The sequence below is a fragment of the Gopherus evgoodei genome, chromosome 2 (genome assembly GCF_007399415.2).
Source record: "Gopherus evgoodei ecotype Sinaloan lineage chromosome 2, rGopEvg1_v1.p, whole genome shotgun sequence".
In the NCBI taxonomy this organism is placed as follows: Eukaryota; Metazoa; Chordata; order Testudines; family Testudinidae; genus Gopherus; species Gopherus evgoodei.
In genome coordinates, this window is record NC_044323.1 from 127,819,233 (window position 1) to 127,845,827 (window position 26,595).

Here is a 26,595-nt window from a genome sequence, read left to right on the forward strand (position 1 = left end):
GATTTCCGAGCTCATCCTCTGACTGCACCGCGCCTCGATTACCACGGCACGAGTCTGCCTCCGGCTGTTGGGTCACATGGCGGCGTGCACCTATGGGGTAAACTATGCCAGACTCCGGCTTCGTCCGCTGCGGTCCTGGTTAACGACAGTATATTGCCCGGCCAGGGACCCCTTGGACTCAGTAGTGTCCATTCCCCACTCCAATGGGACATGGTACGCTTAATTTTCCAGCTCTGGGGCTTTTTCCAGTTAGACCTGTTCGCCTCGAGGGAAAACAGAGGTTCTGCTTCCTCCTGAGCCGCAGTCAGGAGTCTCTGTCAGACGCCTTCCTACAGTCTTGGGGGGTCTGTCTGCTCTACACCTTTCCTCCGATCCCCCTGATACAGAGCGTGATTTTGAAGATTCGCAGGGACTATGCACAGGTAATCCTGATAGCTCCGGCGTGGCCGCGCCAACATTGGTACACATCACTCCTGCACATGTCCATTCAGGTGCCCCTGACGCTGCCCCTGCTCCTGGACCTGATCACGCAGGACCGGGGCTCCCTCCGCCACCCAAACCTGGAGTCCCTTCACCTTACAGCATGGATGCTCCATGGCTGAACCCGGTGGAGATGCAGTGCTCCCAGCAGGTCAGACAAGTACTGCTCCATAGTAGGAAATCGTCAACTAGGGCCACCTACCTGGCCAAATGGAAGCGCTTCTGCATATGGTCGAGTCAGCGAGGTCACAATCTGCTGGGGGTCCCAATCTCCATTGTCCTAGACTATTTGCTGCACCTCAGACAACTGGGCCTCTCCTTCTCCTTGATTTGTGTTCACTTGGCGGCCATCTTGGCTTTCCATCCGGGAGAAGGGGGTACCTTGGTGTTTGCGAACCCGCTGGTCGGGCGTTTCCTCAAAGGTATGGACAGGCTATTTCCGCATGTTCGTCAGCCGGCCCCTGCTTGAGACCTGAATCTGTTCCTCTGTGCCCTCTTGGGACCTCCCTTTGAGCCTCTGGCTTCGTGGTCCCTGTTGTACTTCTTGTATAAGACCGCCTTCCTGATGGTGATCACCTCGGCCAGAAGGGTGTCGGAGCTCAGGGTGCTAACATCCGAGCCTCTGTATACTATCTTCTATAAGGACAAGGTCCAAATTTAGACCTCATCCGGCTTTCCTACCCAACATCATCTCACAGTTCCACATGGGTCAAGATATTTTTCTCCCAGTGTTTTATCCCAAATCACACTCTTCCACTGAGGAGCGGAGGTTACATTCCCTGGATGTCCGCAGGGCCTTGGCTTTTTTACACTGAGCGTACCAAGCCGTTCAGATGCTCAACTCAGCTCTTCATTGCAGTAGCAGATAGGATGAAGGGGCTCCCAGTTTCCTCTTAGCGAATCTCTTCGGGGATTGCGACCTGCATCTGAGAATGCTACCGCATAGATAAGACCCCTGTCCCTCCAGTCACGGCCCACTCCACTAAGGCACAGGCCTTCTCTGTGGTGTTCCTGGCTCAGATCCCGACTCAAGAAATTTGTAGAGCGACCACGTGGTCCTCCATCCACATGTTCTCGTCACACTACGCCATCACGCACTAGGCTAGGGATGATGCAGTCTTCGGCCGTGCAGTACTCCAGTCAGCAGTGATCTCCGATCCCAGCACCTAAGGTTAGGCTTGTGAGTCACCTACTTTGAATGGACATGAACAACCACTCGAAGAAGAAAAAACGGTTACCCCCTTTTAGTAACTGTTGTTCTTTGAGATGTGGTGTTCATGTCCATTCCAATACCCACCCTCCTGCCCCTCTGTCTGAGTGCTGGCAAGAAGGAACTGAGGGAGTGGAGGGTCGGCGGGCTCCTTTATAGGGCGCCGTAATGGCGCCACTCCAGGGGGCGCCAGGTCCGACCCTACAGACGCTGCTAGGGGAAAATCTTCCGGCTGGCGTGCACGTGGTGTGCGCACACCTACTTTGAATGGACATGAACACCACATATCGAAGAACAACAGTTACTAAAAGGGGGTAACTGTTTTTTGTAGATGACCTAAAAATTAGGGCAGAGGTAAAGAATGATGTGAACAGGTCACTGATGCAGAGTGATCTGGGTAACTTGGTAAACTGGGCACAAGCAAACAATATGCAGCCAAATTTGAAATTCTGCATCTAGGAACAAAAAGAGAAGCTGTGACTTCGGGTGTGGTGGTGAATAAAACAAAAATACTTGGTGGTCATGGTGGATAATCAGCTGAACATGGGCATGCAATGCAGTGCTCTGGCTGAGCTAATATGATACTTGGATGTATAAAATTGGAATCTTAAGTAGGAGTAGGGAGGTTATATTACCTCTGTATTTGACACTTGTGTTACCTCTACTAGAATACAGTGTCCAGTTCAGGTATTCAGAGTTGAAGAAGGGGGTTGATAAATTGGACAGGGTTCAGAGAAGAGTCACAAAAAGGATTAAAGAAATGGAAAACACATCTTATAGTAAGACTCCAACAACTTAATCTGTTTAGTTTAACAAAGAGAAGCTAAAGGGTGACTTTATTAGTCTGAGTACATACCTGGAGACCAGAAGTCAGGTAAAAGGGTTATTTGGACTAGCAGCCAAAGGTATAACAAGATCCAACGCCTGGAAGTTGATGTTATTCAGGGAGATCCTCTGACCTGTGTTATCCAAGATATCAGATTAGACTATCACAGTGCTCCCTTTTTGCCTTATCTATAAATCTTGGCTTTTGGGCATTCAGTACATCTTTGAACAATTCTGAGTTTCTATTAACACTCCCCGCCTTAAGTTTGTTCCCAGTCTATTAAGCCAAAAATTGGTTCAGGCTTTGGAAAACTGGTCCTTCTTAATATACATAATTACTGGGGAGTGGTGTATTCTGTTTGCACAAGGTAAATATATGCTGATCATTTTCACTAGTACTTAGGCAACAGCTAATTTTTAGGTAAGCAGTTAAGACTTCATTCCATCAGAATGAAGCCCCATATTGAGTTATCCTATGTTGGGTTCAGGATTTATGTTAAAACTTCCTTGGAGTTTCTAAAAATAATAGTTAATTTATTACTGACCACATGACATGTCCCACAGATTCTCTCTTCTACCCCTACCCCCCTGGTTGCACATTAGATGTTTAGGGAGCAGTTTGTTCTGTTCAAGTTGAGGTTTGGCAGTCTAACAGGTGCCCACCAGTCCCCTATCTTTAGTTTTACTAGTTTCAGTGCTTCTGGATTAAACTTCTGAGGTCCTGTGATTCTGAGTAGTTTGACTGTGTGACAGTTAACTGTCTTTCATATAGAGTGCCTACCTTCCTTCCCTTTTTCCCATCCTATCCTTGTGGAACAAGTTGTAGCCATAGATTTTAATGTTCCAGTCATGATCTATCCCATCAAATTTCACTAATACCAGCCATATCCTATTTCATTTCATACATGTGCATCTCCAGTTCCTCTTATTTATCTAGGCTGCTATCACTAGTTTATATTGACAATTAAAAATTTCCTTATATGCCTTCTGGTGCTTGGATTTGTCATATGCATGATGGATTGGGCTGGCATACATATTTGAGCATTTGTTCCATTATTGCCTTGGATATATGGATATATACCTATGTCATAGAACTGGAAGGGACCCTGAAAGGTCATAGAGTCCAGCTCCCTGCCTCCACTAACAGGACCAAGTACTGATTTTGCCCCAGATCCCTAAGTGGTCCCCTCAAGGATTGAACTCTCAACGCTGGGTTTAGCAGGCCAATGCGCAAACGACTGAGCTATTGCTCTCCCCATTCATAGTTGGTTTAAAGCCCTCCTCCTTGCCCTAGCTAATATATCACTCAGGATATTGGTAACATTACTACGGAGAGAGAGGATGTCAGAACTGTACAGGCACCTCTCTGTAGTAAGAGCCTCAATGTTCCACAAAACCAAAACCTCCCCCTTTCCTTGGTTAAGTAAGTATCTTCTGCTAAGTAGGCATATCTAACCTAATCAAATCCCTGCATTGCATTTTTGGTATTGGTAGCACCTGTCTTGGTCTTTCCTGTCCTTTCCCTGTGGCACACAGTCTCCTGAGTACTGAAGGTCTAAAGTCTTTGGGCTTAAGATATGTGTATCTGTGAAAATTAGTGTCCTGTGATATACGGGAGGATCCAACTAGATAATCTAATAGCCCCTTATGGCCTTACATTTTATGAAACTAAGAATTAGGTTTTTTAAAGGTATAGCTGATGTGAACTTATCAAGGCAATGTGGTTGCATAAGCGTAATTAGGGGTTTAATTTGGTCTGCAGAAACCTTATTACTGGTAATAAGTGAAGTGGAAGCAGTTGGTTTCTGAGGCTTCAGGCCTCAGAAGATAATTGAGACAGACTAACTCTACAATACTACATTCAGTGGACTAGAAAGAAGGTTCTGCTCTGAAAAGTGACTAAACTTCACTTTAATATTGTGTTTCATCTAACTAGGATTTGGCATGAATCATGCTACTGTCTTCTTAAAGTGACTGGTCTTGGATCTAGGGGCAACTGGAGGAACTGTTCTAGGTTTTGCTCTTAAATGTTTGGAAAAGAGGTGGTTATCAAGCATCCCTCTGATGCTTTATACCTCTTCAGCTCAACTGCCTTTAAAGTAGCGTTAGTAAATTATCTTTTTTGTTTTTTTGTTTCTGAAATATTTAATCCATGAATTGCAATTTCTAGTAACAAACTCTAAAGTTGCAATGCTAGTTTACAGGCTTTCCTGCCTTTTTGTAAAGATCTATTTACAGTACATAACGTTAGGGAGGGAGAGGAATTATTTAAGTTTAGTTCTAATGTAGGCACGAGGACGAATGGGTACAAACTGGATATTAGAAAGTCTAGACTTGAAATTAGACGAAGGTTTCTAACCATTAGGGGAGTGAAGTTTTGGAACAGCCTTCCGAGGGAAGTAGTGGGGGCAAAAGACTTATCTGGCTTCAAGACTAAGCTTGATAAGTATATGGAGGGGATGTTATGATAGGATAGTTTAATTTGGGCAACTGATCTTGGATTATCACCAGATAAGTCTGCTCAATGGTCTGCGGGGAGATGTTGGATGGGATGGGAACTGAGTTACTGCAGAGAATTCCTCCTTGGGTGCTGGCTGGTGAGTCTTGCTCACATGCTCAGGGTTTAGCCGATCGCCATATTTGGGGTCGGGAAGGAATTTTCCTCCAGGGCAGATTGGCAGGGGCCCTGGAGGTTTTTTGCCTTCCTCTGCAGCGTGGGTCATGGGTCGCTTGCTGGTGGATTCTCTGCAGTTTGAGGTCTTCAAACCAGTTTTGAGGATTTCAATAACTCAGTCCTGGATTAGGGGTTGTATGAAAGTGGATGGGTAGGGTTCTGTGGCCTGCCTTGTGCAGGAGGTCAGACTAGATGATCATATTGGTCCCTTCTGACCTATGAGTCTGAGTCTGAGTACATATCGTTCCTTTTTGGCTCACAAATAACTTAGGTTGTGTTGGTTTGGAGTTTTCTTGCTACGACAGTTGACAGGTGATGGCAGTTCCCTGTCTAACCTATGGACAACTACTCATCTAGCCTTGTTTTGCTTTTCGATCTTTGTAGCATATTGAGTCTTCTGGTTAGCGTAGATGAGGTAAGAACAGGAGAGGCAGTGAACTCCGAAGTAACAAAAACCGTTAATTCAAAAAGACAAGAGATCAGTCACGGCAGCGTTCGGCTGTGCTTTATTATTCACAATAATATATAACTTATTCTAAAATTTCAGATACCTTCCCCATACAAATAATGCAGTGTAGATTGAAGCTACTTTTAACAGGGATTACTTGAAATTTGTTTTATAGGTTTTAGTCTAATCCTCTTTATTGGGATTGAGTTTCTTACGTCACCACACGTTAAAAACTGGAATTCGTAAAGTGCTAGGCTACACTGGCTGCCCTAATTCAGTTTGGCAGTTTTGTTAGCACACTTTGGTGTTCAAGGACAAATTTTCAGCATGAGATGCTTCGGATAATCAATTCTCACCACCTGTGGTGAAGCTTCTTTGGTACTGAGCTTTCAGGCTGACAGGATTTCTCTGGATACTAGTTTAAAAATGCGTTAATTGATGATTGTCACATTGTTACAGGAAATGACGTTGGCAGAAGTTCTTACGGTGCCATGCAAGTGAAACAAGTTTTTGATTATGCCTACATTGTTCTTAGTCATGCAGTATCGCCGCTTGCAAGATCATATCCAAATAGAGATTCTGAGAGGTAATAGTCCACTTCTTAAATATGCATATGTTTAGGTAATCAAATAGGAATATCTGAAAATGCTTATTAAAATCTTCTCAAATATAAGAAGGGGTATTTATATGTTGTATACTGCTATTCTCTTGAAATTTGCACAGATGTATTCATACTAAACTTTTGTTGTAAGAGTGCATGTTTTGGTGCACCTGACTTGAAGTGTCTGTTTAGGGAAATGTAGCAGACTGTCTAGCAAATTTGGTGGGAGCTTTTATTCCTCTATCTCCCTTTCCTCAGCATGGATGGAATCTAGGCAATATGCTGTCTCTGTTCTGGATACATCCTCTTCTTTTTCTCAAGCTGTCTGTTTTAAATATTACTCAAAAGTGTGGATTGCTTTCTTAAATTCAGTGGTGTATTTGTGAATGTGTAGCTATAAGATGCAAAGAATTAGGAGTGCTGGCTAAAACAGACCACCTGAACAAAGCCAGGTTAGTGTTTATGCGGTTTTTAAATACTGCTTTCATAAATCACTAAGATGACATTATTCATGCTCAGTACATAATTTTCAAATGGCCATAAGTTTATATGTACTAATTAGCTTTTTATTGTCCTTCAAAAAAATAAAATTGTCAAGCTTCAAGATTTGATATTTATATTGATAGATTTGATATTTATAATGCATGTAACCTATATAGCATTTTACAGCAAAGTGCTGGTAAGTCGTCGAAACTCTCTGCATTTGCAACTCCGGATGGACATTGCACGTGTGAACGTGTTGAATTAAATCCCTCAAGCCATATTGGAGGCAGCTCTGCTGAAGATTCTTGCTTAAGGCTTACCTACATGGGGAAACTTTTATTGGCATAATTGAGTATAATTATACCACTAGTTATGGAATAAGTATCTATATGGGGAATTACCCCTGTATAACGAGTGGATTCATTATGCTGGAAAATTTCCTCATGTAGTTAAGCCTTTTGTTTGCAGAGTTGGAATGCTCTGAAAGGCTAGATGTGCAAAATGCCTCGCAGAAAGTATTATTATCCCTGCTCTCTACCACAAAGTGGATCCAGTCTTTCACACTTCTGGCCTGTTGCAAGTGGCCTAATTCTTGCTTTTAACATGGTGACTGTGGATCTCCAGGCTTTCTTTCCTGTCATCTGATGTGCATGACCTCCCTGCTCACTTGCTTCTAGACTGGACCACTGATACTCAGAATTAGACTTTCCACTTATCACTAAGGCAGAGTCTGTCAAGGAGGGGAATATAACAAGAGTAGTGCATACAGAGCTATACAAAGTTAATCCCTCTGTATTTTGAGGTAATTCTGAGAACTAGCTATCAAAGACTCTGCATCCAACAATCTCTCATTCCCTCTGCTTCGGTAGCAAGGTATGGAGCAGTTGAGGGGTCCTGGAGGTTTGTTAGGCCTTTGTGTGGTCATGTAGGGAGTTGTGTTCTGTTCTTGTGCCTCAAGCTCTTGCCGATAACCTCTTACTTTGCCAGTGCACTTAGTCAAACATGACAGAGGCACTCTAGACAAGGAAGCTTTAGATATCATTTTGTATTTCTTGGTCCTTTCAACTCCTAGATTGAGAACAAATCACACAATCCATCCCTCTTAAACGAAGAACCGACACTTCTGATGAAGGGGTAACTTCTTTGAATGTAGAAGTCTTGGATTTGGGAAGCACATGAAGGCTCTCCAAACTCAAACAAGATTCATAAAGCTCTAAAGCCTCAAGTCCATAAGATCATTTATTAAAAACAAGGGAGTAGCTCAGTTTCTCTATCCTGGAATCCTACCTTCTTCTTCGAGTGATTGCTCACATCCATTCCAGGTAGGTGTGCGCGCTGCGCGTGCATGTTCGTCGGAAACTTTTTTACCCTAGCAACTCCAGTGGGCCGGCAGGTCGCCCCCTAGAGTGGCGCCGCCATGGCGCTCTATATATACCCCTGCCGGCCCGCCCGCTCCTCAGTTCCTTCTTACCGCCGTGTCGGTCGTTGGAACTGTGGAGCGCGGCTTAGCTGTCCTCCACGTCCCTAGCTCTCCTAGTTCTCTATCGTTTATCTATCGTTCATCTCTAGTTCCATTATAGTTGTTAATTAGTTTAAGTAGATAGTTTAGTTAAATAGTTGTTAAGTAGTTCTTCGCCGGGGGCTTAGCCCTTCCCGGCACCCGGCGCCAGGCTCATGCCTGTTTCGCCGGGCTTCAAGCAGTGTGCGGCCTGCAAGAAGCCCATGCCTACCAGCGATCCCCACGAAGCGTGCCTGAAGTGCCTCGGGGAATCGCACAGATCCGACAAGTGCCGCATCTGTAAGGCTTTTAAGCCGAGGACAAAGAAGGAGAGGGATCAGAGGCTCCGAACTCTCCTAATGGAGGCGGCACTCGACCCGTCGGCTTCGCAGGCCGTGGTATCGGCACCGGCACCGGATCGCTCCGGCACCGAGAAGACTCCTCGGCACCGACCCTCTCCGGCACTGGAATCAGAGCCAAGGCCGTCGAAGTCTGATACTCCGGCCAGGCAGACCCGGCTTGAGCGCCCGGCCTCGACATCGGCCGCGGCGCCGCCGGCACCGTCAGCACCGTTGACTCCGGGCCCGGCGGGTCCGTTGAGTCCGGTGCCGCCGAGCTCCCCCATGAGATCTGGGGTTGAGGTAGTGGTCCCATCCACACCGGAGACCTTCGCCTCGGCTCGGGACCTTATTGCCCTGACTGAGCCCACTCGGCTGCCACCCCCGGTACCTCCGGTGCGGGTTGTGTCCAGAGGCAAGCCCATGATGTCGGCGCCGCCCAGAGACAGTCGTTCGCCATCCAGGTCCCGACGTCTTGGGCGCTCCAGATCCCGACGCCGCTCGCAGTCCCGGCACCGCTCCCCTCAGCGGTACCGGTCGCACTCGCGGCAACGGTCGGCATCGAGGCGGTCGCGGTCAGGCTCCAGTCGACGACACCGGCACCGCGACTCCAGGAGCAGGTCCCGACGCTAATCGCCGCACCGGTCGACCTCCCGGCGCCGAGCTGGTGGTAGGTCCCGGTCGACCTCCCGGCACCGAGCTGGTGGCAGGTCCCGGTACCGAAGCGGCGCCCGGTACCGATCAGGATCCCGGCACCGTGACAGATCCCGGTCCCGATCCCGGTCCCGGCACCGATATGACTCCCGGCACCGGTCCCCGGCACCGAGACGATCCTCCGTGCCGGCCCGCGCAGACCCTTACCATCCGGGGTCGGCCCCACCGTGGCCCTCGAGACAGCCGTCCGTATCCTCCCAGACGGACAGCGGGTATGCGCTGGGCACCGACCGGCAGGCGGCGCTGTTCGGTGATCCGCCGCTGCAAGACCAAGGCCCACAACAGTGGGGATTCTGGACACCCTGGGCATACCATCAGGCCCAGGGCCCCCAGCAGCTCCCTGCTAGACCGGCGACTGCGGAACGTAGGGCCCCTGAAGCCTCCTTGTCTCGCCCCCCTCCCTCCCCGGAAGGGGAGGAAGGGTCCAAACAGCAGGACTCCGCTGCGGCTCCGGAGGCAGAGGCGAGGGCTGAGGAAGACCCTCAGTTAGACACTCTCGTGCCTGGGGTCTCATCATCCTCCTCCCCGGATGAGGCGGTGGCGGGTACCTCCTCCAACAGTCCCCCCCCGCTGGATCTCAGGGCGCACCAGGACCTCCTCAGGCGATTGGCTCAAAATCTGAGTCTGCAGGCAGAGGAGGTCTCGGAGATAGAGGATCCAATTGTCACCATCCTCTCTTCTGATGCTCCCACCAGGGTCGCCCTGCCCTTCATACGGACCATCCAGGCCAACGCCAATACTATCTGGCAGTCCCCGGCCTCCATCCCTCCGACAGCGAAAGGAGTCGAGAGAAAGTACATGGCCCCTTCTAGGGGATACGAATATCTACATGTTCATCCGACTCCCGGTTCACTGGTGGTGCAATCGGTGAACGATAGGGAGCGTCACGGCCAGGAGGCTCCGGCCCCCAAATCCAGAGAAGCCAGGCGGATGGACCTCCTTGGCCGTAAGGTGTACTCGGCTGGGGCGCTGCAGCTCAGGGTCTCTAACCAGCAGGCCCTGCTGAGCAGATACGCCTTTAACTCCTGGGTGGCAGTGGACAAATTTAAGGAGCTGCTGCCACAGGATGCTCGCCAAGAGTTTACGGCCATCTTGGACGAAGGCAAGAAGGTCGCACGCACGGCCTTACAAGCCTCCTTGGACGCTGCGGACTCGGCTGCCCGTACCCTCGCGTCTGGAGTTACGATGCGTCGCATCTCCTGGCTGCAGGTTTCCGGCCTTCCGCCGGAGCTCCAGCACACTATACAGGACCTTCCTTTCGAAGGCCAGGGCCTGTTTTCTGATAAGACAGACCCCAGACTCAAGAGTCTAAAAGACAACCGGGTCATTATGCGGTCCCTCGGGATGCACACCCCCGTGACGCAGCGTAGACCCTTTAGGTCGCAACAACAGCAACAACGTAGGCCGTTTTCCCAGTTCCGCCAGCGGCAGGACCTTTACAGGCGCCGCGGCAGGAACGGCAGGCGCAGGCAGTCTGGGAACCAAGGGGGGCAGAACCAAGGCTCCTCAAAACCCCCGCCTGGTCCTAAGCCTTCATTTTGAAGGTGCGCCCGAGGGCGCGGTAACAGTTTCCCCTATGGATCCTTCCCCCCCATTTTCCAACCGCCTTTCGTTTTTCCTCCCGGCGTGGTCCCAAATAACATCGGACCGCTGGGTCTTAAGCATGGTGCAGACGGGATACCGCCTGCAGTTTGTTTCATTTCCTCCTTCCCGCCCTCCTTCCTCGTCCCTCTTCAGGGACCCCTCTCACGAGCAATTCCTTCGGCAGGAGGTGCAGACGCTCCTCAGCAAAGGAGCTATAGAGGCGGTTCCGGAAAACGAGAAAGGCAAGGGGTTTTATTCCCGCTACTTTCTGATCCCCAAGGCCAAGGGGGGCCTCAGGCCTATCCTCGACCTGCGAGAACTCAACAAATACCTCGTGAAGTTGAAGTTCCGCATGGTATCCCTGGGGACCATTATTCCATCCCTGGATCCGGGAGACTGGTACGCCGCCCTCGACATGCAGGACGCGTATTTCCACATTGCCATTTGGCCGCGCCACAGACGCTTTCTCCGCTTCGTTGTGGGGGCTCTTCATTATCAATTTGCAGTCCTCCCATTCGGCCTGTCCACGGCCCCGAGGGTGTTTACAAAATGCATGGCAGTTGTCGTGGCGCATCTTCGGCGCAACCGTGTCCACGTGTTCCCTTATCTGGACGATTGGTTGATTCGGGGCACGTCGGAACAGCAGGTCAACAGCCATGTCCGCATGATCACCGCCATATTTGCAAGTCTGGGCCTCTTGATAAACACAGACAAGTCCACTCTGAGGCCCACGCAGAAGGTGGAATTTATCGGGGCCGTCCTGGATGCCACTGTGGGCAGGGCCTCGCTGCCTCTGCAACGGTTCCAGACCATGGCGGCGATCGTTCAACGTTTGCGGTCAGCCCCATTGACGTCAGTGAGGACATGTCTAACCCTGTTAGGCCACATGGCGGCGTGCACTTTTGTGACCGACTACGCTCGGCTCCGCATGAGGCCTCTCCAGCTGTGGCTTATCAGTCATTACAGGCCGGCAAGGCAACCTTTAGACATGTTAGTCACAATCCCCCAGAAGGTCTTAGATTCTCTCGGCTGGTGGTTAGACCAGTCCGTATTATGTGCGGGTCTTCCCTTTCACCCCTCTCAGCCCTCGGTATCCCTGACAACGGATGCCTCAGATCTAGGCTGGGGGGCCCACCTAGGGACCCTGCGGACACAGGGCCTGTGGTCCCAGGAGGAGGTGGGGCTCCACATCAACATGCGGGAGTTGAGAGCGGTCCGCCTTGCTTGTCAAGCGTTTTGTCATCAGCTTCAGGGTCGTTGTGTCGCCGTGTTCACGGACAACACGACGACCATGTACTATATCAACAAGCAGGGAGGCACCAGGTCCTCCTCCCTGTGCCACGAGGCGATACGACTCTGGGACTTTTGCGTAGCCCACTCCATTCACCTCAGGGCTTCCTTCCTCCCTGGAGTACGGAACACTCTGGCAGATCGATTGAGCAGATCCTTCCTGTCACACGAGTGGTCCCTTCGCCCGGACGTCGCTCTCTCCATTTTCCGGAGGTGGGGTTATCCCCGGGTGGACCTCTTCGCGTCCAAAGGGAACAGGAAGTGCCAAGCGTTCTGCTCCTTTCAGGGCAGGGAGCCGGGGTCGATAGCGGATGCCTTCCTCATCCAGTGGTCAACCCACCTGTACTATGCATTTCCCCCGTTCCCTCTGGTCCACAAGGTCCTCCTGAAGGTGCGCAGGGACAGGGCTCTCGTGATCATATTGGCCCCGGCATGGCCCAGGCAGCACTGGTACACCATGCTGCTGGACTTGGCCATAGCCGACCCAGTTCCCCTGCCCCTTCATCCGGACCTGATTACCCAGGACCACGGGACCCTCTGTCACCCAGACCTGCAGTCGCTGCACCTAGCGGCGTGGCTCCTGCGTGGCTGACTGTTTCCGAGCTGCGCTGCTCCACGCCTGTGAGAGAGGTGCTCTTGAGCAGCAGGAAACCGTCCACAAGAGCCACATATTCGGCGAAATGGAAGCGCTTCTCCTGTTGGTGCGTAGAGAGAAATCTCCGCCCTATGGAAGTTTCGGTAACCGAAATCTTAGACTACGTTTGGTCCCTCAAAGGGCAAGGTCTGGCCTTATCGTCGTTGCGAGTCCACCTAGCAGCTATCTCCACCTTTCACCCGGGTGCGGACGGTCGCTCCGTTTTTTCTCACCCGACGGTGTCGAGATTCCTTAAAGGGCTGGAACGTTTATTCCCTAACGTCCGTCCCCCTGCTCCAACCTGGGATCTTAACCTGGTGTTGTCCCGGCTCATGGGGCCCCCCTTTGAGCCGTTAGCTACTTGCTCCCTGCTCTACCTCTCTTGGAAAACTGCCTTTCTAGTGGCTATCACCTCAGCTAGACGGGTGTCGGAGCTCCGAGCTCTTGTGGTAGACCCCCCATATACGGTCTTCCACAAGGACAAGGTGCAGCTGAGACCACACCCTGCTTTTCTGCTCAAGGTGGTCTCAGCCTTCCACGTCAACCAAGAGATTTTCCTTCCGGTTTTTTTCCCAAAACCTCACTCCTCAGGCAGGGAGCAGCAGCTCCACTCGCTGGATGTCCGTAGGGCTCTCGCGTTCTACATAGAGAGGACTAAGCCCTTCCGAAAATCCCCCCAGCTTTTCGTGGCGGTAGCAGATCGTATGAAAGGTCTTCCTATCTCCTCCCAGAGGGTATCCTCTTGGGTTACGTCCTGTATCAGGACCTGTTATGACTTGGCCCATGTCCCTACGGGCCGTGTGACTGCGCATTCTACCAGGGCGCAGGCGTCGTCGCTAGCTTTCCTCGCCCGTGTGCCCATCCAGGAAATCTGTCGGGCAGCGACCTGGTCATCGGTCCACACCTTTGCTTCCCACTACGCCCTGGTCCAGCAGTCGAGGGAGGATGCGGCCTTCGGAACTGCAGTGCTCCGTGCCGCGACTTCTCACTCCGACCCCACCGCCTAGGTATGGCTTGGGAGTCACCTACCTGGAATGGATGTGAGCAATCACTCGAAGAAGAAAAGACGGTTACTCACCTTTGTAACTGTTGTTCTTCGAGATGTGTTGCTCACATCCATTCCACACCCGCCCTCCTTCCCCACTGTCGGAGTAGCCGGCAAGAAGGAACTGAGGAGCGGGCGGGCCGGCAGGGGTATATATAGAGCGCCATGGCGGCGCCACTCTAGGGGGCGACCTGCCGGCCCACTGGAGTTGCTAGGGTAAAAAAGTTTCCGACGAACGTGCACGCGCGGCGCGCACACCTACCTGGAATGGATGTGAGCAACACATCTCGAAGAACAACAGTTACAAAGGTGAGTAACCGTCTTTTCCATTCCTTAAGGCTTCGCTCCAATTTTCTTTCCTAGGATAGATTACCAGTATGGCTTTTCCTGCACTGTTTTTAGTGTGTCCCCCCCACCCCCCTGCCTTATCTTTTCCCCCTGTTTATGGCATGAGCTGTACCTCTTTTCCTCTCCAAATCTATCTCAATAGTTCTTTTAATTCAGGCTACTCTCCCTCCCCTATACTCCTGCACATATTATCTTCCCAATTTGATTAACACGCAAGCTTGGAAAATTTACCAGCATTAACAACCAGGGAACTAAACTTACTTGCCTCTGTTCAATATTGAAGGACAAATGGTCAACCATTTATATAGAAGGGAAACTTAATGTCTGAGCAGACTTGAGAGTGAGACACAAGTTGTACCAGATTTTCACCAGATTCTGAAAGTAGGCAGACTCTACCAGACAACTAGATCTCTTCAGATATTTGGATAAGATAAATAAGTTCTTCGAGTGACTGCTCATATCAATTCCAGTGAGATGTGTGCACGTGCCACGTGCACGGATGTCGGAAACTTTTTTTCCTTAGCAGCTACCCTTCGGGCCGGCTGGGGAGCCCCTGTAGTGTTGCCAATATGGTGTTCTATATAAGACCCTGCCGGCCCGACCCCCCCTTCAGTTCCTTCTTACCGCCCATGACGGTTGTTGAAACAGTGGTCTCCTGTCTCATCAAGTGCTCCACTTATCCCTAGCTTCTCTTATCTTGATTGTTGATTGTTATTAGTGTTAAGTGTTTCCTATAGTATTAAGCGTAGTTTAGTAGTTGAGGGCAGTCCCATTAACGACTGCCCCGTGGGGCTCTGGGGCATGCCGTCCTAGGGCTTCAAGCCTTGCAACTCTTGCAACAAGCCCATGCCTACAGGTGACTCCCACTATTCCAGTCTCAGGTGTCTGGACGAGGGCCATCAGGCAGACAAGTGTAGAATCTGTAAGGCGTTCAAGCCCTGGACGTGAAAAGAGAGGGAGATTTGACTCAAGCAACTCCTCATGGAGTCTGCTTTGCGGCTCTCTCAAGATACAGGCCCAAGTGCTTCGGTGCAGAGTGCCCCTCCTGCGATACCCTCTTCAGCACTGCAGAAGACCCTTCACTCATCTTGGGACCGGCGATCTCCCAGGCCCCAAAAATGCCTGCCTCGGCACTGCTCCTGTCATAAACAGATAGTTAAGGGTTAATGCCTCTTTTACCTGTAAAGGGTTAAGAAGCTCAGTAAACCTGGCTGACACCTGACCAGAGGACCAATAAGGGGACAAGATACTTTCAAATCTTGGTGGAGGGAAGTCTTTTGTTTGTGCTCTTTGTTTTTGGGTGTTGTTCGCTCTTGGGACTAAGAGGGACCAGACGTCAATCCAGACTCTCCAAATTTTTCTGAATCAGTCTCTCATGTTTCAAACTTGTAAGTAATAGCCAGGCAAGGCGGATTAGTCTTATTTTTGTTTTCTCAACTTGTAAATGTTCCTTTTTTGCTGAGAGGATTTTACCTCTGTTTGCTGTAACTTTGAACCTAAGGTAGAGGGGGTTCCTCTGGGCTATATGAATCTGATTATCCTGTAAAGTATTTTCCATCCTGATTTTACAGAGATGATTTTTTTACTTTTCTTTCTTTAATTAAAAGCTTTCTTTTTAAGAACCTGATTGATTTGTCCTTGTTTTAAGATCCAAGGGGATTGGATCTGGACTCACCAGGGATTGGTGGGGGGAAAGAAGGGGAGATGGTTAATTTCTCCTTGTTTTGAGGGTTTGGATCTGTGTTCACCAGGGACTTGGTGAAAAAGCCTCTCAAGGCTGCCCAGGGAGGGGAAGGTTTTGGGGGGGACAAGAAGTGACCCAGACACTGAAATTTCTGGATGGTGGCAGAGTTACCAGATCTAAGATAGTAATTAAGCTTAGAAGTGTCCATGCAGGTCCACATATCTGTACCCTAAAGTTCAGAGTGGGGAAGGAACCTTGACAGCTCCCATTCCCCGGCTGCTGGGAAGAAGCAAGCCTTGGAAGGACCCCCTGTTAGGGCTGAAGCAGTTGTCCTGGCCCAACTGAGCAAGACTCTAACCAGGCCTCTAAGTAGAACATGGCCGCCAGGCCCAGATCTGCTCATCCCTGCCCTGCACAAGGGACAATGCAAGTGGAAGAGATCACATTACCTTCCACACGGGATACCTTCGAGGCCGCCAGAGGGCTTATCAAAATGACAGCTCCGGTGCCTCCAGCCCCAACCCAAGTCTCGGTACCGTCCAAGGGTAAACCAGCGACGTTCGGAATGGCAGCCCTCAGACCAGTATGTCCATGCCGTTCCGAGTCCCGGCACCGCCACAGGTACCAATCTCACTCGTAGCGCTGGTCTAGTAATCTGTATCCTCGGATCTGTTCCCACTCGAGGTAGGAATCAACTGCTGGGTCATGGTCCTGCTCCAGATCCAGGTCATGATCGGTGACCTCGTGGCACCGTTTGGACCGACACAGTTTAAAACTCCAATCCCCGCGTTGATTGTCACACTGGCCCACGGCCCACCACCGCACTCCATCGTGGCATTGCTCCCTGGAGCAGCGCCATTCATTCACCAGCCCAGCACCGCTCTTCATAGCGGCACTGGTCGCAATCAGCCTCCCGGCACCGATCCGCGCATGACCCAAGCCTGCCAAGGGATTCTGTGCTACCTTTGATTCACTCGCGCACTGCTCCTCCTTGGCCATCGCGATCTCGGTCCCTTTCTGGCAGGTCGGAGAGAGCTTCAGCGTTCTCTGACATTCCCCGGGCCCAACTGGGGACCTCGGCCAAGATCCCCCAGCACCCAGCTGGCAGCGCCAGTGGCAATTTTGGACACCCTGGGCATATCACCAGGCTCAGGGCAGTCCCCCCTCCAGTTGCCTGGTTACCGTCAGGATTGAGCGCCCAGCTCCCGAGGCGACTCTCAGCCGCCCCCCCTCCGGACCTGAACTAACCTGTGGAGCCAGCGCCCGCAGTAGGGGCTCCCCCAGGTGCCCCAGAGGAACCACCCATACCTGACCAGGAGACTATCTCTGCACCGGCCCTTCCAGTGGAGTCGTCTTCGTCCTCCCCTGATGAGGCTGTGGCTGGCACGTCCACGTCTGGTCCACCCTTGATGGGCTTTAAGTTCTTTCAAGAACTATTGAGGCGCGTAGCCCTGAATATGAACCTCCAAATTGAGGAGGTTGTGGAGGAGGAGGACCCTATGGTGGACATTTTAGGCCCGGAGGGGCCTTCCAGGGTGGTCCTCCCCATGAATAAAACCATCCATAACAATGCCAAGTCTCTGGCAAACCCCGGCCTCCATCTCTCCCACAGCTAAGGGGGTAGAAAGAAAGTACTTTGTCTCCATCAGGGGTTATGAATACCTTTTTACCCACCCCGCCCCATGCTCTTTTGTGGTGGACGTGGTGAACGTCAAGGAAAGGCAGGGCCAGCAAGGGCCTGTTCCCAAGTCAAAGGACGCTAAGCGGCTGGACCTTTTTGGGAGAAAAATTTATTCTACTGGGGGTCTCTCGCTGCAGATCACTAACCAGCTAGCGATCCTCAGTAGGTACACTTTTAACTCTTGTTCTGCGATCCTCAAATTTCAAGAGCTTCTTTCAGCAGAAGCTCGTACAGAACTGGGGGTCATTGCTGAGGCGGGTAAATTGGTTGCTCGGACCTCCCTCCAAGGTTCCCTCAATGCTGTGGACGCAGCTGTGCACACTCTGGCATCAGGTATTGCCATGCAGCGGAACACCTGGCTTCAGTCTTCAGGCCTTCCACCCAACGTTCAGCACACTATCCAGGACTTACCCTTTGATGGCCAGGGCCTGTTTGCAAAACAAACTGATTCTCGCCTGCATACCTTAAAGGACACGAGGAATACTATTACATTGTTAGGTATGCATACCCCAGCTAACCAAAGGCAGACATTTAAACCCCAGACCATTCAGCCAACGCTTTTTCCCTTCTAGACTGAGGCAGGACTTCTCTCGTTGAAGAAGTAGATACGTAGAGAGTCTCACTCCCCTCCTCCGGGCAAGGTCAAGCACAGTCCATTTTGAGCGTCCATTTTGAAGGTGTGCCAGAGGACCGAATACCAGCTCTTACCCCGGACAGTCATCCCTTTCTGAACAGTGTATCCCATTTCTACCATGCCTGCTCCCGTATCACATTGGACCTCTGGGTCCTCTGCACGGTGCAGACGGGATATTCTATCCATTTCCATACCACCCCACCCTCTCACCCCCATTCCACATCCCTCTTCAGGGACCCTTCTCACGAGCAGCTCCTCATTCAGAAGGTTCATTCCCTCCTTGCCCTAGAGGTAGTGGAGGAAGTTCCTCAGGAGCTCCGCTGTCCTCAAGGCAAAGGGAGGCCTAAAACCTATTTTGGACCTCAGGGAGCTCAACAAGTACATAGGGAACTTCAGGTTGACAATGGTCTCCTTAGCTACTGTCATTCCCTCACTGGATCTGGGAGACTGGTATGCCGCCCTTGATATGAAAGACGTGTACTTTCACGTTTTGATTACTCCGTCTTACAGATGTTTCCTCTGCTTTGTGGTGAGCAAGATGTATTATCAGTTCACAGCCCTCCCATTCGGCTTGTGCAAAACCCCTTGCATCTTTACCAAGTGCATGGTGGTCGTGGCAGCCTTTCTTCGCCGACACCACGTGCACGTCTTCCTGTACCTTGATGACTGGTTTATATGGGGTTGGTCTCACCATCATATCCAGTCTCAGGTACATCTAATCATGGACATGTTCACTCGCTTGGGTATCATAGTAAACATCAGCAAATCCATCTTTGCACCCACTCAAACAATAGAGTTCATTGGTGCAGTCCTGGAGGCAAACCAAGTGAGGACTTTCCTTCTGGAAGCACGGCACCTGACTATAGCAGGCATAATTACCAGCCTCTGCAAGTTTCCCACCACCACAGCAAGGCAGTGCCTCAGGTTACTGGGTCACATGGTATCCTGTACCTACGTGGTGCAGTATGCCAGACTAAGACTCAGGCTGCTACAGACGTGGTTGGCTTCAGCCTACCGACCTGGACATGACAGTCTAGAAATGGTCCTCATGGTCCCGAAGTGCGCACACTACTCCCTACAACGGTGGCTGGATCCTCAGATGGTGGGTGCCGGGGTCCCATTCCATCCCCCCCCAGCTCACCCTTACCCTGGTCAAAGATGCATCTGCCTTGGGATGGGGGCCCCCCTCGGGAATTTGACAACGCTGGGCTTATGGCATGAGAACGAGCTGTCATTGCACATCAGCATCAAAGAGCTCAGGGCGAATCACCTTGTGTGCCAACCCTTTCTCCTTCACTTGCAGGGCCACTGCGTAGCAGTCCTAATGGACAACACCATGGCTGTGTTCTACCTGAACAAGCAAGGTGGAACCTGGTCATCGTCGCTCTGTCAAGAAGCCCTCCTTCTGTGAGACGACTGCTTAGCCCACTCCATCAGCCTTCAGGCCTCGTACCTGCCGGGTGTCCAGAACATTCTGGCAGACAGCTTGAGCAGGCGTTTTCTTGCTCACGAATGGTTGATACGTCCAGATATTATTCATTCCATTTTCTGCACCTGGGAGTTTTCCCAAGTTGACTTGTTCATTTTACAGTCCAACAGGAAGTGGTCAGCCTTCTGTTCCTTCCAGGGTCACAGCCTGAGCTCGATAGCAGATGCCTTCCAGATCATGTGGTCGGGTCAGTTGCTTTATGCCTTCCCTCTGTTCCCGTTGGTACACAAGGTGCTCCTCAAGGTCCTCCAGGACAAGGCAGATGTCATTCTGGTAGTCCTGCCTGGCTGCGTCAGTGTTGGTACCTGTTCCTGTTGGACTTGTCAATCCAGGTTCCCCTGCGTCTCCCTCTCAGCGCCGACCTCACCTCTCAAAACCACTGTCATCTCCTGCACTCGGACCTTCAGTCACTCCACTTCACTGCCTGGAGGATCTGTGGCTAAACCAGGCTGAACGTGCCTGTTCGGATTCTGTAAGGCGGGTGCTTCTTGAAAGTTGCAAGCCGTCAACCAGGCTTACGTACAAAGCCAAGTGGAAAAGGTTTTCCAGCTGGTGCACTCAGCGGCAGGTGCCCCCGCTTCAGGCTCCAATTCTGTGCATCTTGGACTACCTGATATTCCTAAAGGACAAGCACCTAGCCTTTGGATCCCTTAAGGTTCACCTCACAGCCATCTCTGCGTTTCACCCAGGCGCGGTTGGGAGCTCCGTGTTTGCACACGCGGTCGTGCGGCGTTTCCTTAAAGGCCTGGAGAAAATCCATCCTCCAACTAAGCCACTCGTGCCTGCATGGGACCTTAACTTAGTCCTCTCTTGCCTTATGGGCCCTCCTTTTGAGCTGCTGGCCTCCTGCTCACCTCTCTCTCTCTCTCTCCTGGAAGGTCACCTTCCTAGTGGCCATCACTTCTGCATGTCCAGTGTCCAAACTACGGACTCTCACATGTGAGCCACCCTATACAGCCTTCCATAAAGATAAAGTTCAACTAAGACCTCACCTGGCCTTCCTACCAAAAGCGGTGTCCCACTTCCATGTGAGCCAGGATATCTTCCTGCCCGTTTTCTACCCAAAACCGCATGCTGACCTTTGTGAACAACATCTCCATTCTCTTGTCGTTCGAAGGGCACTCGCCTTCTAAATAGACCAGACAAAGCCCATTCGTAAAACAACCCAGTTGTTTGTCGCCATTGCGAAGCAGATGAAAGGCGCCCCAGTTTCTTCTCAATGAATATCTTTGTGGATCACCGGGTGCATTTGTGCTTGCTATAACCTGGTAAACATCCCTCCGCCTGCTGTTACGGCTCACTCCACGAGAGCTCAGGCATCATCATCTGCCTTCCTGGCACACATTCCTCTCCAGGAAATCTACAGGGCTGCCACATGGGCCTCGGTTCACACCTTCATGTCCCACTATGCCATCGCCAGCACTCTTGAGATGATGCGGTCTTCGGCAGAGCGATCCTCCAGTCTGCGGTTCCTTGACTCCGACCCCACCTCCTAGGTAAGGCTTGGGAGTCACCTAACTGGAACTAAGCAAAAACTGTTAAACATCTTTCTGTAACTGTTGTTCTTCGAGATGTGTTGCTTATATCTATTCCATTCCCACCCACCTTCCTCTCTGTTGGAGTAGCCGGCAAGAAGGAACTGAAGGGGGATCGGGCTGGCAGGGTCTTATGTCGAACAAACACCATGTCGTCGCCACTCCAGGGGGCTCCCCAGCCGGCCTGACAGGTAGCTGCTAGGGAAAAAGTTTCCAACATCCGTGCACCGGTGCGTGCGCACACCTAACTAGAATAGATACGCGCAACACATCTCGAAGAACAACAGTTACAGAAAGATGAGTAACCATTTTTTCTTTATGGTCATACATCTGGATATACCTTCACTTCTCTTCTCTGGGCCATGATGGAGGGAAAAATTTATTGTGCTTTGACATACCAAACAAGGTATGCTTAGCCAACTTGCTGGTTTTACCATAGCTTACGTATGAAAATTGGCTCCACATCACCTAGTGTGGAGTCCAGTCTTTATTTATATCCCAGAATTCTTCTTTCTTGTAGAACTGAGTGCAGAAGAGTGAATTTAGTATGCCTCAGGTAATTCCTTGGTTGATAGACACTCCAGTGTTCATAATTCTGTTACTACATACAAGTGGGTCTTGATGGTGTCTGATGCAAGGAAAGTGGATATCAATATTGCACACATTAGATAGCCTTTCCCTACTTTTTAAATTCCAGGAAGACCTTAGTCACAACACCCTGGGTAAAGTTACCAGCAGTGGGAACGCTGTCCTTTTAGGAGCCAGAACAATCTTCATGTATCCAGCTTTTTTAAAAGAAGGCTTCATGAACAGGATCTGTGAACCTGGTTTTTCAAACACTAACTTTACCTTTCAAATGACTAGGGTTTCATTTGATAAAAGGACATTACATTCCTTTGTGCATGGCTGAGGCTCAGTTGCTCCCCTACTAAGAGCAATCATCATCTGAGGATACACCAGTCTTGGGGGAGAATAAGATCTGCTTCAGTACAAAGGCTATGAAGGAGAACAGATTCTTCAAGATGACCATTTGAGTCGAGGAAAGGAGACTGTAATAGAGGCTTGCAAAAGCATTCCTGTGATGCGAGGACTTGCAGTTTATTCTATGTTAACTTGATGGGTAATAGAACCAACATCCCCTGTGTTTGTATGCCAGTAATATTGGTGTTACTAGGCTTTCCCCAGTCATTACAAGATAGGCTACTATTTTTGTTGCTTTAAGAGTTTGGGTTATACAAGCATAATGTTTAATTACATCTAGGTTTGGAAGGATTAAATTTATTTATATGTAAATATGGATAACTGTTGATTTCACCATACACAAACTGATATATATTTCCATCCCACAGTGCACACACTGACAATACATTTGATACAAGCGCTCTTGGTGAGGATGTGCATCACAGAAACAAGGAGCCAAGTGTGCGTGCACACACATTTTTATAATTGGGGGGGCTGTAAGCTGATGTAAGTTAAATTGACATAATTCTGAAGGTTAGACGTGGCCTTAGGTGTAGACTTGCCCAATGCAACACATGAAGTTAATGCTAGAGGCAAGATTTGTCTTTGGGTTCTGCTGTAGATCATGCCTTGAGTCTGCTTTTCTAAAATACCGTTCAGGCTTGTAAATTAGAGGGCTAAGTGACTGTAGGCTGCTGGTAACTGAGCCTTCTTAGTAAGAGAGGCTATTGAGATGTATTTTTCCCCTTTTCTCTAAACTTAAAGGGAAAAAGCTACCATAAAAAGGCATGAGGATAGAGGACAGGTGTGAAGTATACCTGTTGTATTGTACAGTGGTTTTTCAATCTTTTTTCATTTGCCGACCTCTACAAAATTTCAAATGCCAGTGCAGACCCGTCAGAAATTAAACCTGCAGCCCACAGACCCCTGCTATAAAATCCTTACTATAATGGGGTCAGCACACACCTCTTTTGAGCACCCTTCTGGTTGGGTCTGTCTGCATTCTTTCAGTTGTGATAACACCTTTCAGTGGTTCTCAAGTCGCTCTTCCCCCCCGCCCCCAGTGATTCAGCCCTCCAGACGAGTCTCTCTCACACACGATCCGCATGAGAACCAGAACAGACCTCTTCCAGGGTATACAGTCTGCCAGGGCCTATCTCAGCACCTCTCTGGTGGGGTCTCTTTTTAGCCCTCCCTGGGTTCAGTCTTTAAGTAGTCCCAGTCCTGGTATGGGGTCGTATCCCCAGGGCTTCCTCCCCAGAGACACCATCTTCCTGCACCCCTCCCCAGGCTCAGTCCCTACTTAATCCCAGCAGCTTGCCAGGAGCTCCTTCATTGCTCCCCTAATACCTGCCAGCAAACTGTCTTTGGATCATTCCTAGCAGCCAGGCAGCCTCTCACTTCCCCAGTCCCTGCCCTGACTTATCTGTCTGTGATTCTGCTGGTCTTCCATCCAGGCACTCAGTCCTTTCTTCTCCAACTCCAAGCAGCAACTAACTGCTGTGCTGTTCTGCTGCTCCTTTTATATGGCCCTCCTTGCCCCTGAGTGGCTGTTCCATCAGCCCCTCTGGTTGCTTCCTTGCAACTACTCTAGGCTGCTTGGAGGACCTCTCCACTGCTCCTTTGCTGGGATGGGTGTGGCAAAACCATGAGGCCTCCAGCAGTAAGCTTTTAGGCTAGTCCACTCCATCTCATCTCACCTCACCCTTCCCTCCCCCCCGATAGGATTGGGGTGATAGTTCTACTAGTCTCTTGTCCCGCTTTAGCAGGGTCTTCTCTCTCCTCGACCTCTATCTGGAGAGGGGTTTTGTGTGTCCTTTTGCCCTGTTTAGTCAGGGTCTACTCTCCGAGGTCTCTCTTATCTGAGAGCATTTAAGAAGCCTTTCAGTTCACCTTTGCCTCTTGTATTTTGGGGTCTCTGTATGCCACAGCTTGTCCATCCCTGCATGACGAGCTGTCTCGAGGTCTTTTACCAAGTGGAGCAGGTGCTTGTTTTCCTCCTTAGCAAACTGGAGATCCATGGCCAGTTGCTCCCTCCAGCACATAAGATCCTCCATTTCGCTCTCCGTTGACTCCAGCCATTTAATTAGCTCGTCAACACTTAGGAGGGAACTCATTGATCTGGCCTGCTCTACCTTCTTTCCTTGGGGAGACCCTGTCTCAGTCCTGTGCTAACCTGTTCACTGTGAGGTCCAGCTTGGGTTCCCATCCGTAACGGGTGACCTTGACAATCTGTTGGGGTCCCATCTATATCCTGTTGTTCCTGGGAATCTGTCTGCATCCCTATATTATCCTGTACTTGGGGCTCCATCTGAACCCCTTTTGCCATCCTTCCTCTGGTTCACTTACCTAGTTTGTCCCAAACCCTCCTGGTCCTAGGGTGCCATCTTGATCTCTCCTGCATAAGGGCCAAGAAACCCACCCAGTCTCTCTTTAGATTGTGTCTCAGTCTTGCCTCAGCCTGGGATATCCTTCTTTCCCCTTGTTGCCCTTCCTTTCTCTCTTTAAATGCCCTGCCATCTTGCAGGCAAAACACACAGCCTTTTCCCTTGCTTTGGCAATGGGCTGTGTATTTCTTGGGGCCTTCGCAATAGCCCTACTGTCCTGCTGCCCAGAATCACCCTTGCCTGGTTCCCCTATCAGTTCTGGAGAACCTACCCCTAACTCATAGGAATTTGCACCTAACATCCCCTTCTCATCTGGTCTATCCTTGGGGCCCTTGCCTTTTCCCTTGCATTGCACTCAGCCCTTTAAAGGGCAAAATCTTTTTATGCGGCCCAATCAAAGCAATTAAACCTTGCCATTCCTGCCAGGGCAAGCCCTTTTAAGTGCCCCAGCTGTCCACACCCATAACATCTCCATGGCTGGGTTTCAGGCCTCTCATCTGCTAAACTCATAAGTTGCCAGATGTGATGTGACTGAAGTGTCTCTGCTCCTGCTTCTTGGAGTGGCTCTTCCACCACTGCTGTTATGTCGCAAAATTGGCCACCTGCAGGTTCTTTATCAGATGCATCAGCAGGGTCTGGGTGTGCTGCTGCTGCTCTTGCTGCTGTTGCACCACAGTTATCTGCTGCTGTTGGCCTGCCACCAACAGGTGGATCACCTCATCCATAATCATGCCCCTTGTTAATCGGGTTGGTCCGAAGAATCACACTGCTGGTACCAAATGTAACAGGGTCAGCACTCACCTCTCAAGAGCGCCCCCTTTGGTTGAGTGTGTGTGCATTCTTTCAGTTCTGGTGACCCCTTTTGGTGGTTTTCAGGCATTTTTTTTCAGCAACTCTGCTGGAGGGCTGAGTCACGCACATTGTCTGCATGTGAACCAGAACAGACCTCTTCTGGGGTATACAGTCCACCACTGCCTATCTCAGTACTCCTCTGGTGGTGTCTCTCTAGCCCTCCTTGGGCTCAGTCTTTAAGTAGTCCCGGTCCTGGTATATCCCCTTGGTCATCAAAGAAACTTGTAGTTGTTATCTCTGCAGTCTAAATCTCAGAGATTTAGGATTGTTTCTAATAAAAGTAAATAGTATAGTTGTCAGAAATATAATTTTGCTTCTTGGAGTTCAGTGGCCAGGCAATCCCATACCACTTGCAGCAGTTTTTCTCTATTCCTGGTGTCTCCAAGCCGCTGTATGCTGAACGTTAATACTGTGCATTATTTGTAGGGATTTAATATCCTTTAATTCCCCCATTTTTTAAATCTATGGCAAAAGATTGAAGGTCTTTCAGTGTCAAAACCAGTCTGAGACCAAGACCTGTATTAACTGAGGTTTCTATTCCATGAATTACTTATAGTCTAATTGAGACTCCATGAAGGATATAAGGAAGCTATGATTATGTAGTTTCTCTAGGGAATACCTGGAACCTCTGAGGTGCTCTTGTTATCAAGTATAAATATTTTAATCATTAAAAGTGTTACTACAGAAAAGTTTGGTTGAAACTTTTGTGTTTCTGACAGAGTCCATTTCAACTATAGGGTCACTAACACTAGTAAAGGTAGGAAGTGCAACAAATGTCGTTTAATAGCAAGTCTGCATTGCCAGTGGCTTAAACTGAATAGTAAGCAAACGAAGTCATGAAAACTAAGATAATACCTTGGTTACTTCCTTATCACCTCTTTAAATCTTAAACCAATCTAGATCATTTGAGTAGTTCACGTAGAATACAGTTTTTGAATATCTAACCTCTTTGTTTCTCCACTTAGTTTTTATATTGGTCTACAAATATAACTTTTGTTTCTAGCACATTAGGTAGAATCATCAAAGTGACACAGGAAGTGATTGACTACAGAGCATGGATTAAAAAGACATGGGGAGGCAAAAGTAGTCTGTCATCTGATATCGGTAAGTACAAGAGTTGATCTCAGAAGCTTCAAATTACTAAAATACTTTCTAAGAAATACAGAGAACTTTCTTGGACTGATTCAGTTGTCAATATGTT

The 26,595-nt window shown here is 49.8% G+C and overlaps 1 protein-coding gene across 4 annotated transcripts in view; it reads left to right on the forward strand.

Moving 5' to 3' along the window:
• TENT4A (terminal nucleotidyltransferase 4A) overlaps positions 1-26,595 on the forward strand; it is a 117,969-nt gene that overhangs the window by 53,489 nt on the left and 37,885 nt on the right. For all 4 annotated transcript variants that reach the window (XM_030551673.1, XM_030551674.1, XM_030551675.1 and 1 more), the window contains exons 8-9: positions 6,097-6,223; positions 26,398-26,498. In XM_030551673.1, coding sequence (XP_030407533.1) covers positions 6,097-6,223; positions 26,398-26,498 — 228 coding nt within the window. The remainder of the gene's footprint in view (positions 1-6,096; positions 6,224-26,397; positions 26,499-26,595) is intronic.